Source organism: Hyperolius riggenbachi, chromosome 7 (genome assembly GCF_040937935.1).
Source record: "Hyperolius riggenbachi isolate aHypRig1 chromosome 7, aHypRig1.pri, whole genome shotgun sequence".
NCBI classification, from domain to species: Eukaryota; Metazoa; Chordata; class Amphibia; order Anura; family Hyperoliidae; genus Hyperolius; species Hyperolius riggenbachi.
Genome location: NC_090652.1, coordinates 318315240 through 318329095, shown reverse-complemented (window position 1 = coordinate 318329095; position 13856 = coordinate 318315240). Strand labels below are relative to the sequence as shown.

The 13856-nt window shown below is 43.1% G+C and overlaps 1 protein-coding gene across 7 annotated transcripts in view; it reads left to right on the top strand.

The window, feature by feature from the left end:
- The window catches only part of LOC137525248 (kalirin), a 469346-nt gene that overhangs the window by 139307 nt on the left and 316183 nt on the right, over nt 1-13856 (top strand). For all 7 annotated transcript variants that reach the window (XM_068246262.1, XM_068246265.1, XM_068246261.1 and 4 more), the window contains exons 4-5: nt 1530-1722; nt 3551-4063. In XM_068246262.1, the coding sequence (XP_068102363.1) occupies nt 1530-1722; nt 3551-4063 (706 nt within the window). The remainder of the gene's footprint in view (nt 1-1529; nt 1723-3550; nt 4064-13856) is intronic.

The window sequence follows — 13856 nt, the reverse complement described above, 5'->3', positions numbered from 1 at the left end:
TTATATAGTGATTAGTCACACCTGTACATTATATAGTGATTAGTTACACCTGTACATTATATAGTGATTAGTTACACCTGTATATTATATAGTGATTAGTCACACCTGCACATTATATAGTGATTAGTTACACCTGCACATTATATAGTGATTAGTCACACCTGCACATTATATAGTGATTAGTTACACCTGTACATTATATAGTGATCAGTCACACCTGTACATTATATAGTGATTAGTCGCACCTGTACATTATATTGTGATTAGTTACACCTGTACATTATATAGTGATTAGTCACACCTGCACATTATATAGTGATTAGTTACACCTGCACATTATATAGTGATTAGTTACACCTGCACATTATATAGTGATTAGTTACACCTGTACATTATATAGTGATTAGTTACACCTGTACATTATATAGTGATTAGTTACACCTGCACATTATATAGTGATTAGTCACACCTGCACATTATATAGTGATTAGTTACACCTGCACATTATATAGTGATTAGTTACACCTGTACATTATATAGTGATTAGTTACACCTGTACATTATATAGTGATTAGTTACACCTGCACATTATATAGTGATTAGTTACACCTGCACATTATATAGTGATTAGTCACACCTGCACATTATATAGTGATTAGTCACACCTGCACATTATATAGTGATTAGTTACACCTGCACATTATATAGTGATTAGTTACACCTGTACATTATATAGTGATTAGTTACACCTGCACATTATATAGTGATTAGTCACACCTGCACATTATATAGTGATTAGTTACACCTGCACATTATATAGTGATTAGTCACACCTGCACATTATATAGTGATTAGTTACACCTGTACATTATATAGTGATCAGTTACACCTGTACATTATATAGTGATTAGTCGCACCTGTACATTATATAGTGATTAGTTACACCTGTACATTATATAGTGATTAGTTACACCTGTACATTATATAGTGATTAGTTACACCTGCACATTATATAGTGATTAGTCACACCTGCACATTATATAGTGATTAGTTACACCTGCACATTATATAGTGATCAGTTACACCTGTACATTATATAGTGATTAGTCACACCTGTACATTATATAGTGATCAGTTACACCTGTACATTATATAGTGATTAGTTACACCTGTACATTATATAGTGATTAGTTACACCTGTACATTATATAGTGATTAGTCACACCTGTACATTATATAGTGATCAGTTACACCTGTACATTATATAGTGATTAGTTACACCTGCACATTATATAGTGATCAGTTACACCTGTACATTATATAGTGATTAGTCACACCTGTACATTATATAGTGATCAGTTACACCTGTACATTATATAGTGATTAGTTACACCTGCACATTATATAGTGATTAGTTACCCCTGTATGTTATATAGTGATTAGTTTTACCTGCACATTATATACAGTAGAGTCAGTGATATACAGTATATATACAGTGAGTAAGCTGTGCTCTGTGTCGCCCCCTGCAGTGAGGACGTGTGTAAGCGTGGATTCACCGTCATTATCGACATGCGCGGATCCAAGTGGGAGCTCATCAAGCCTCTGCTGAAGACGCTGCAGGAGGCGTTCCCGGCGGAGATCCACGTGGCTCTCATCATCAAACCCGAGAACTTCTGGCAGAAGCAGAAAACCAACTTCGGCAGCTCCAAGTTCATCTTCGAGGTGCGTTTCCCTCATATTCCCGAGTATCTCCACTGCAGAATCGGGGGAACGGTCTGCTGCACACGCACGGGATAAGTCACCGCACACACATGAGAGATAAGTCACCGCACAGAAATGAGCAACAACATCACCATGGCAACAACATGTCAGCATTGCATACAACAACATTGCACACAGACACCTACTATCCAAGCGACAATGCTGTGTAAAGGACAACTGTAGTGAGAGGGACATGGAGGCTGCCATATTTATGTCCTTTTATACAAAGCACATTACCTGGCTGTCCTGCTGATCATCTGCCTCTGATACATTTAGCTATAGCCCCTGAACAAGCATGCAGCAGATCAGGCGCTCTGACTGAAGTGTGACTGGATCATCTGCATGCTTGTTTCAGGTGTGTGGTTCAGACACTACTGCAGCCAGAGAGATCAGCAAGGCTTTCAGGCAGCTGGTATAGTTTAACAGGAAATAAATATGGCCGCCCCCATATACCTTTAATATTAGGTGTCCTTTAAATGCTGCATGTGAAAGCGACATATCACAAGCCATGCGCACAAGCTCAGGATCAGTGTACACACCTGGCGGACTGCACAACATCTGTCCAGCAGTCATGTGACTTCATCGGGCACGATATCCAATATGGGTCGCTCGTCGTCTGGTGTAAACAGACGTCCATCAGATGTTTAGCTCAGCGTGTGTATGAGGCTTCTGACTTTATAGAAGAAGTTCTGCCATTTCTCCTGGGATCAGCGGGTCACATACGTGTCACTTCCTGTCATTCTCTGCCAGTGGTGACACCTCGGTTATATCTCTCTTCAGATCACTCTGCCAAAGCTCGGTGTCCCCGCCCTCCTGAGGGTGTCCCCGCCCACCTGAGGGTGTCCCCGCCCACCTGAGGGTTTCCATGCCCACTTTGGAGTGGTCCCCTACTCATCTGAGGGTCTTCCCCAGCCCTCCTGAGGGTGTCCCCGCTAACCAGAGGGTGTTCCCCAGCCCACCTGGGGCTGTCCCTGCCCTCTTTGGGGTTTTCTCCACCCACCTGAGGGTGTTCCCCAGCCCACCTAGGGGTGTGTCTGCTCACTTTGGGGTGTTCCCTAGCCCCCCCCCCGTTGTTTTATTCCCAATAGTATAGACACACTTGTTAATATACATTTGGACAGCCCTGGCACTTTTCACTGCATTTTAACAGGGTAATATCTGTAATTTTTTATATATATATATATATAGTATGTTTTGGACTATATAAGACTCACCACGGATGCACCAGGTTTAGTATATATTATTTTTCCCTGGTTCTTGTCCTCTAAACCTGGGTGCATCTTATGGTCAGGAGTGGCTTATAGTCCAAAAAAACCTGTGTGTGTGTGTAAGCTGCTTTAGGTGGGATTATGTCTTCGGGAGATGGTTCCCATTGGGGAGAGGTGGGCCCTGATTAGTGGTGATGCAGGGGAGATGGTTCCCATTGGGGAGAGGTGGGCCCTGATTAGCGGTGATGCAGGGGAGATGGTTCCCATTGGGGAGAGGTGGGCCCTGATTAGCGGTGATGCAGGGGAGATGGTTCATGTTGGGGAGAGGTCGGCCCTGATTAGCGGTGATGCAGGGGAGATGGTTCATGTTGGGGAGAGGTCGGCCCTGATTAGCGGTGATGCAGGGGAGATGGTTCATGTTGGGGAGAGGTGGGCCCTGATTAGCGGTGATGCAGGGGAGATGGATCCTGTTGCGGAGAGGTGGGTCCTAATTAGCGGACCAGAGGTGGCGTTTGTTTTTCGCAGTGGAGATAGCACTTTGCGGTGGGATCCCGTTGAGTAACCTTCTTGTTTCTCTGCAGACCAGCATGGTGTCGGTGGAAGGCCTCACTAAGCTGGTGGACCCCTCGCAGCTGACGGAGGAGTTTGACGGCTCCCTGGAATACAACCACGAGGAGTGGATTGAACTGCGGGTCTCCCTGGAGGAGTTCTTTAACAGCGCCGTGCACCTGCTGTCCCGGCTGGAGGACCTGCAGGAGATGCTGGCCCGGAAGGAGTTCCCGGTGGACGTGGAGGGCTCCCGGCGACTCATCGATGAGCACACGCAGCTGAAGAAGAAGGTGATCAAGGCTCCAGTAGAAGAGCTGGACCGGGACGGGCAGAGGCTGCTGCAGTGCATCCGCTGCGGGGACGGGTTTTCCGGCAGGAATTGTATTCCGGGAGGGGCTGATTTTCAGAGTCTCGTGCCAAAGATTACCAGCCTCCTGGACAAGCTGCACTCCACCCGCCAGCACCTGCACCAGATGTGGCACGTGCGCAAGCTCAAGCTGGACCAGTGCTTCCAGCTGCGGCTCTTCGAGCAGGATGCAGAGAAGGTAGGAGCCAGGGAGGGGCATAATGGGGGGCATGGTGGGAGGGGCATGATGATGGTGGAGAAAAGGGGGGTCGTTACTCTGTATCACTGGGAATGTTACTGTGTAGCATTGACTGCTGTAGAGATGTTTAATATATGCAAACAATTCCACCTTCGAGATTTAATGCAGATTTTACGCATCTTGGGACAATTTGCTTGCGAGCTAGAATTATTAGCAGCTGATCCGCCATGTGTAGTCTAGGAGACTGAGAAGTTGTAGTCCTGACAGGTGAGGGAGCTGCCTCTTAAAATACTTCAGCGCCCATAAATGATCGGATGGCTATCCGACAGGTTTCGCTATGGTCGCTTTGTCAGGGGATAGGTTCTACAAGTCCTTATCAAAGCTTGCGAAACCTGTCGGGCGTAATAAAGAGACATGCTTTCACATTTTTACGGGTTCCCGTCATATGGACCCGTATGTAAGTGAACTTTAAAAGTAGTTTGTGTTCAGGAGGCACAAATAAATCTTATCTTAAAACGATATACTTACAAGCGGTCGCATTGTTTCTCTGACATGCTTGATTACGATTGGACTCCTGCGAGTTATGTGCAGAAGATGCACTTTAAAGGCAACCCGAGGTGAGAGACATATGGAGGCTGACATGTTTGTTTCATTTTATATAATGCAGATTGCCTGGCTGTCCTTCTGATCCTCCGCCTCTAATTCTTTTAGCCATAGCCCCTGAACAAGCATGCAGATCAGATGTCTATGACAAATCTGACAAGATTAGCTGCATGCTTGTTTCAGGAGTGTGATTTAGACCCCACTGGCCAGAAAGATCAGCAGGACAGCCAGGTAACTGGTATTGTTTAAAAGGGAATAAATATGGCAGCTTGCATAGCTCTCACACCTTGGTTTGCTTTAAATTCTGCGGATGAGTGTTAGTGCTCGTTCACACCTAAGCAGGAATTGCACGATTCCCGCTGACTGCACAACGCTGGCGGTTTCTAAAACTGCTAGTCCTATTGTACCCTATGGCAGTGTTCTCACTCCCGCGATCATGGGCGTTTTTGCGATTATCACTAATGGCAAACACGTTACCTGCAGCGGTTTGCCGGCGATTCTGGAGCGATTGCGATTAGCATGTATAAAACCGCTAATCACAATCGCTCCCAAAACGTTACTTTGTCCAGTGATTTTTCTGTGTTTATCGCGTAAACATCACTCCTGCCAAACGCTAGCGGTAATTGCTAGCATTTAGTAATTTTAGATGTGAGCTGGGCCTTGCTAACAGCAATGTGTGTGAGGTCTTATAATCTGGGCTTGCTCTGGTTCTGTAAGCTCCTTTCTGTTTGGTGTAGCGGTGGAGAATGTGTCCAGTCATTTATCAGCGCTGATGTATTTTATGAGATTTATGGGAGGTTGTATCTGAGGAGGACTGGACGTTGCCTGCTGCAGATATCATTTGCTATAGGTGATGGAGTCAGACAGACTCTTCTATGTGCGTATCGGTGGGGTAGAGTGTTCTGTACATGCAGATAGACACCAAGTATAACAAGTTAGAACTCTTTACTGAAGAAAATTTGCAGAGATAAATCACACACCACCATCAGGAAATGCTGCTTACTGAGAACAGAGAGGAACTCAGAATGAATACAGGAAATAACAATACCATAGAGATCATTGCAGCTTAGTACAGACAGTGACATCCTGTGGTTGCTTTACTGTATTGCAGTTTAGGAAGTTTGTTGATACTGCCAACAAGTATAAGGCACAAGCTGTGGAGGAGGACTTGGTTCACACTTCTGCACAGCGGGTCTGAATCTCGGCCCAAAGGCATGAAAGAAGCCCTCAATACCAAACTAAAACCATTATTACACAAGGCGGGGCCTCAGCACCGTTTATCATCCACATGCAATGGATGCTGGGTTACCATGGTTACCTAGACATGTTAGAGACAGTACATAGCTACAGCCAGACATGAGCGTCTGATAGCCAGACTGCAGAATGAAGGAACAGGCTTGTGCAGAAATGTATAGAGATGGTCAGTGACATAAGAAAAATTCTAGCTTACATTAAAATTCAAAGGAGAACTGACAAGAGAGATAGGGAGGCTGCCATATTTGTTTCCTTTTAAATAATGCAGATTGCCTGGCAGCCCTGCTAACCCTCTGCCTCTAATACATTTAGCCATATCCCCTGAACAAGCACGCAGAGCAGGTCACTGAAGTGTGACTGAATTAGCTGCATGCTTGTTTCAGGTGCGTGATTCAGATACTACTGCAGCCAAATAGATCAGCAGGGCTGCCAGGCAACTGGTATTGTTTAACAGGAAATACATATGGCAGCCTCTTGTTTCAGATGTTCTCTAATACCATTTGTATTGTATTGGAATTGGTGAAATTACAATTTAGAGAAAGTACATTTCATTGTCCCAAGCCCAAGCTGCATACATATTGCATGACATTTGCATGCAAGCCAGAATCATTCACATATCATTGATCATATCCAATCACCTGCACTTATGAATACCATCCCCTCCTCCTATTGGAACTGATGGAAGTCACTATGCAGGGTGGTGAAAAGTCTTCTAGCAGATGAAGGTGTTTAGCCTGCCTGGATCGGCGGTTTGTTAAAGGACAACTGAAGTGAGAGGTATATGGAGGCTGCCATATTTCCCTTTGAGCAATACCAGTTACCTGGCAGCCCTACTGTCCCTCTGCCTCTGATGCCCGGTACACACCATGCAATTTCCCATCACATTGTGGGTCATGTTGGTAATTTCTGATAGGTCCGATCTGATTTCTCATCGTTTTTCTGATTGTTTTTCTAATCAATTTTGTGTAGAAGTGATTGGAAATCAGATCGGACCTATCCGGAAATCTTGACTGTTGTGTATGGCGGTACTGAGGCTCGAGTGGAGATTTCACACAAGTGTTTGAGGAGCAGAGAATGTCCCCCAATAAACCGCTCCGTGTAAAGAAGGCCTGAGTTCCGCTATAAAGGAATGTATCCCCCTCTCACTGGGATAGCGGACGTTCTATGCTCTCCGGATGTTCTGTGTCGTTAGGAAATCTCTCCCCAGCCCTGTAAATTATGCACACGTTCCATCTGTCAGGGCCGCGCTCCAGATCTGGCGATTTCTGCCCGTACCCTTGGAAGGTGTTTAATATGGAGACCTCAGAGGCTCATCCATAATTCATTGCCTCTTCCAGATTGTACATGAGAGATGGTTCTCTCCTGGCCTGGTCATGTGATCCCGTTACCCAGAATGCTCTGCAGGACTCGCCAGGTGCCAGCGTGATTTACAGTGTTACTAATGAGTTGAAGTAAAACTTTGCCTGAAATGCCCATAAATTATGCTATGTAGGACTTCACCCATCCAGCTCAACCAGCAAATGGAGGCTTATGTTTTATGCAGAGATCTTGTCCTCTCTTTACATGTGGCTCTAAATCTGCCATTATTGGATTCCACCTGCCTCCATCATGTGTTCTTACTGCTACATTCCTTCCACCTCCCCACCCCAGCTCCTCAGGGGTGTAGCTAATCTATCATCTGCCACTGCTACATTCATTCCACCTCCCCACCCCAGCTCCTCAGGGGTGGAGCTAATTTATCATCTGCTTCTGCCACATTCATTCCACCTCCCCATCCCAGATCTTCATGGGTGGAGCTAATCTATCATCTGCCACTGCTACATACATTCCACCTCCCCATCCAAGCTCTTTAGGGGTGGAGCTAATCTGTCATCTGCCACTGCTACATTCCTTCCACCTCCCCATCCCAGCTCCTCAGGGGTGGAGCTAAGCTATCATCTGCCACTGCTACATTCATTCCACCTCCACATCACATCTCTTCAGGGGTGGAGCTAATCTGTCATCTGCCACTGTTACATTTATTCCACCTCCCCATCCCAGCTCTTAATGGGTGGAGCTAATCTATCATCTGCCACTGCTACATACATTCCACCTCCCCATCCCAGCTCTTTAGGGGTGGAGCTAATCTGTCATCTGCCACTGCTACATTTATTCCACCTCCCCACCCCAGCTCTTCAGGGGTGTAGCTAATCTGTCATCTACCTCTACTAGATTCCTTCCCCCTTCCCATCTCCGTTCTTCAGGGGTGTAGGGAATCTTTCACTTGCCACTGCTACATTAATTCCACCTTTCCACCCTAGCTCTTCAAGTATGTTGCTAATCTATTCTCTGCCAGTACTCGATTCCTTCCACCTTTCCACCTCAGCTCCTCAGGGGTGTAGCTTATCCTATTTTTTATTTATTTTTTTTTTTTTTTTTTTCTTTCAAACTCAGTACACACACCCAGATTCGTGAGTAATCAGTTACATGGGGCATTAGCAATTTCTATTCTTGCCATACCCCTAAACTGAAATGTGTAATCATCATAGTTTATACATCGTAGATTGGTAAGAGCTAAATAAGCATCTCTGTAATTTTCTTCATCATTAAGCTCTTATTTCTCAGAATTACATGACTGTTGCTGGGACAATTATCTATTTATCCTTCTCATACCACAATCATATACATGAGCCCCGTCAACATCCTGTATATACTCCTCTCATCTCTCCAACCTCTCTTTTGAAGGGTATCTGTACCTTGCAACAGACATACGCGTCCCAAACGTACCACTCACAGTCACCCCGTCATCCATTCCCTCCCCGGGGCCCCCCGTCCCACCCCAATACCATCCAGTACCATCCAGTACCGCCCCCCTCCGGCCCCAACAACATTCCCCAGCGACTCCCAATTCTCAGCTCATTCACTCCCCAGGGTAAACCTAACCGAGATTAGCTGTAAGACTTCTCCATATTTCTTCTACCTTATTCGTAGTTCCCAGCTCCATGTTCTTACACAGATCATCCATCCTAGCAAACCATTCTCCTATATCTAGCCTAGACGGATTTTTCCAGTTGTTAGCGATAATACTTTTGGCAACAATCGTGCCATATTCTTTAATCAGAGAGCATCCAAGGCTTTCTTTTTTAGCTGTATAACTAAGAATTGCTTCCTTCGGAGTAAGTTCAAATTTTTCTTTTAGCAATCTCTCAGCCAAGAGGATGATATCATCCCAAAATTTTCTAACTATCGGGCACTGCCACCACATATGTAAGGTACCTCCGTCCCCCTGTCCACACCTCCAGCACATCACCTTGCGGTTTGCAAACTTACCAACACGGGATGGTGTCATGTACCATCTACCAATTGTTTTAAATTGAATCAATTGTAATCTTGGATCTTGGATTTTAAAAGTATTTACCCATATTTGTGGCCATAACCCTTCCAGACTGGACCCCAGGTCAATTTCCCATTTTCTGCAATATGCAGGGAAGTCCTGGTCATATTCTGCTGCGCAGATATCTGCGTATAAGCTGGAAATGGATTTATTCATTTTTTTTCCCAGATAAAAGTGTCTCTCAAAATTATTCAGCTCCCTCCTCTGAACCACCCTCGAGGCAAACTTATAGAAGAAACTATGTATCTGGGAGAAACCCCAAAAACCAATCTGGTCATTACACTCAAGAATCGATCTAATTCCCAGCGTGGGGTTTCCCCCAATATTTACAACACGTGTTTCACGACTTATATTATGTTTACCAAACCAAGCTGGGTCAAGACCTGGGGGAAAGTCTGGGTTATCTCGTAGGGTTATCAAGGGGGAAAACCCTGTTTTTTTTTGCCATTTCTCAATTATCCAGAGTAATGATTTCAGGGTTGGTTTAATCAACGGATGGGACGATATATTATATACTTTATTGATATTTTTAATGATCCAAGTAAAGACAAGATCAAAATCTGATTCTTCCTCCTCTAGCCGCGGCCATATCTTGTTCTCTACACCAGTGGTGGTCTCCATTTTCCATTCTAGAATTCTTGTCAGATGTACACTTTTGTAATAGTTATATAAATTTGGAGCGGCAAGTCCGCCCTGGTCTTTTCTTTTCATGACTAGTTTATAATTTATTCTGTGCTTAGCATTGTTCCAGATAAAATTCTGGAATATCTTGTGCCAGTTCTGGAACCATATATTAGGGATGGCTATTGGTAGGCTCTGCAACAAAAAGATAAGTTTAGGGAGGATCAACATTTTAATAATGTTAATCCTACCAATTAGGTTGAAACACGGACGGTCCCAAGATCTCAGCTTTTTTTTACATTCACCTACTATTTTCAAAAAGTTATTTTTAAAAAGCGAATCAAGATGGCTGGTAAGGTTAATACCTAAGTATTTAATTGCATGATTATTACCCTTAAACTCACTACTCTGTTTTATCTCCTCCATGAGTTCTACCGAACAGCCTATGTTTAGAATCTCTGTTTTTTCTTTATTCAGTTTAAAATTTGAATATTTTGCAAAAAAATTAAGTTTATCTCGACATTTTATTGTTGAATTAAGTGGGTCCGTCAGGGTTAGAAGTAAATCGTCGGCATAGGCCAGGATCTTCATCTCACCTTGCCTAGTTTTTATACCTCTAATTTCATCATCCTGTTGAATAGCTTGAATAATTGTTTCAATGCCAAGATTAAATAGAATGGGGGACAAGGGACATCCTTGCCTAACCCCGTTTGAGATAGGAAAAGTGTGATCAAGCTGATTATTTACCTTGACACTTGAACTTTGGTTTTTATAAAGTTTCTTCAAGTTCCCAATAAATATTGGGCCTAGTCCAAATTCCACCAGCACTGCAAAGATAAAGCTTCTCGATATACGGTCAAATGCTTTTTCAGCGTCCACTGCAATCATCACTGCAGCCTCCCCTCTATTTCTACACCTGTGAATCAGATCAATTGCAGTGTATATGTTATCTTTAGTTTGTTTATTTTTAATAAAACCTGATTGTTGATTCCCCAAAAGATGACTAATTATTTTATTTAATCTATTTCGATCGAAGAAGACAATTAAAACCGTTACTGGAGGAGATTAAAAAAAAAGGAGGGCAATATAGCTGGGGTTTCCCCTTCTCTTTAAGAGCAACTATAGATGGGAAAACATATAATTTGACAGATGGAGAACCACTGATAAATATCCAAAAAGCTCTAAAACTGCCTACAATACATATCCCAGGCTGGGAAGATACTGAGGCCTGATTCATAAGCAGATGTGTAGGGATAGCTTGTCCCTGATTCTCTAGTATGATCACTGATGGAGGGGGGGGGGGGGGAGTATGCGTCAGATTGGGTTGCAGGGGCTCTACTCCTGTTATTTCTGTTAATTGACAGGTTTAGAAGAGTCCGACACAAAATAGTCAACAAGGTTGACAGAGCGGACTAGGTCGGGAAAGGAAAAAAAAAAAAGGAAAAAAGAGAGAGTTTGTTGTTTGATTGTGTGCGATGCTTATTTTAGGTATGATTGAAATGGGAGTGTGGTGTGTGGGTTGTATATTTCTTGCCCTGGAGCCCCTCCCCCAGCCTACATCTCCTCTCGCACGCCCTCTTGCCTTATCCTCCCTTAGCCGCGAATCTTCTTTTTTGCCTTTTGCTTTTAAAAAAAAAAAAATATATATATATAAATAAAGATGTGTGAATTAAAAATCCTTTCTATGAATGTAAAAGGAGCCAATTCAGGCTGTAAGAGAGGAAGAATTACTGATTTATTGTTAAAAAATAAAATCGATATTGCTTTTATTCAAGAGACACACTTTCAATTAGGGAAGGCCCCAATAATCTTTGATAAAAGATATAAAGAGTGGATCAATAACCCCAACCGTCTTAAGAAAACATGTGGTGTTTCAATTATTATAAGAACTGGTCTCGATTTCTCTGTGGATAGAATATATAAGGATGATGATGCCAGGGAACTTATTGTATTGGGGAGGGTAAATGGAGACCCAGTAACGCTTGCTAATATATATGCCCCGAACAAAGGCCAATCTGCCGCTGTGATCAATTTTATTAATAAAGTTAAAATTAAAGCGAAAGGGATGATAATTTTGGGAGGTGATTTTAATCTACCATTAAATCCTGAACAGGATACCTCCAAGGGCAGGTCATATCTGTCTAAAGATGAGATTTCAGAAGTTCAAAAAGCAATTAGTAACAATAGATTGATCGATATCTGGAGAATTAAAAACCTTAATGAAAGAGATTTCACATACTTTTCACATGTTCATCATAACTACTCAAGAATCGATTATTTTTTAGTCCAGCAGGATACTATATTGTCAGTGACAGATGTAAAAATAGGTCAAATTACCTTCTCTGATCACGCACCGGTGATAATATCTATTTTACTAGGGAAAAGATACACTGAAGGTAAACAATGGAATCTAGATGTTTCACTGTTGGACAACACTGATTATAGGCAACAAATTGCAAGTGCGATTAAAGATTTTATAGATCTGAATGAAAACTCTGTCAGCTCATGTGGTATCCTGTGGGACACCTTAAAATGTGTTATTAGAGGAACTCTAATTAGCATTAAAAGTAAAGTGAATAAAGAAAGGAATAATAAAATTAATAACTTACTAAAACTCCTACAACAAGCAGAAAGTGAACACAAAAAAAGCTCAACTATAACAACCTTATCAAGGGTGACTGAAATTAGAACAGAACTTAATGGTCTCCTGAATAACAAATGTTCATCAGAACAGAGAAAATTAAAAAAACGATATACATTGGGGAAAAACAAATCGGGGAAAGTCCTAGCTAACCTCCTGAAAGATAAAGGAAGATCCAAATTTATTCACCATATAACCGATAAAAAAGGTAAAATAATCCATGATACTAAACAGATCTCAGGTGAGTTTTCTAATTTTTACAAGGAACTATACAATATGGACGAATCGGGCCTGCTAAATCCAAAAAACTTCCTAGACAAAATAAACCTCCCAAAGGTAAGCTTGAATGATAAAGCAGAACTAGAATCCCCGATATCTCCGGCCGAATTCTTCAGCACTGTAAGGGAGCTTCCCAAAAAAAAATGCCCAGGCCCTGACGGTTTTAATGCCGAATTTTATCAATCATTTGCGGACATCTTGGCACCCCTTTTTTGTAGGCTTGTGAATGATGACGAGAACTCCGTAATTTTCTCTAATGAATCAAACCGAGCTACCATAACCCTAATTCCAAAAGGGGATAAACCGAACCCAAGTTGTGCCCAATTTCGACCTATATCCCTCATAAATTGTGACGTAAAAATTTACGCCAAAATATTAGCAAGTAGCTTATCCTATTATCTACCGCTGTAAGATTCCTTCCACCTCAGCTCCTCAGGGGTGTGGCTTATCGGATCATCTGCCGCTGTAAGATTCCTTCCACCTCAGCTCCTCGGGGGTGTGGCTTAGCTGATCATCTGCCACTGCTATATTCCGCCCATATTTTCCTCCCTCAAAGGCACGCCCATTTGATTTGCTGTTTCTGCAATCCATTGGCTCAGTGGGATGTGTGATGTTCCTCTACTGACATTTTATTCTGATTCCTCAAGACTGTAGCTCTTTAATCACCTGCCTTTGGTAGATCCCTTCCTCATCCATCCTGGCTCCTAAGGGGCCTGGCTTTCCCTTAGTGTCTGACATGCCCCCCTCCTTTCCCGCCACCCCATTTTGGTACAATGCATAATGCTCCCCTCATCTGCCATATTTGGTATCCACCCAACCCCCTCATCCTGATTTCTAAGGGGTGTGGCTCTCCCAACAACTTTTCTTACTAGAGTCCATCAACCCCATTTTGGCTCCTAGGAGGTGTGTTCTCCTTTGATTTGGTATTATTGGAATCGGACAGTTGTAGCTTTGTAAGCGTTGGGAGGTTCCTCCTATCGGCCAATGATGGAATTTATTTCCCCCCCTCCTAAATCCTCAGG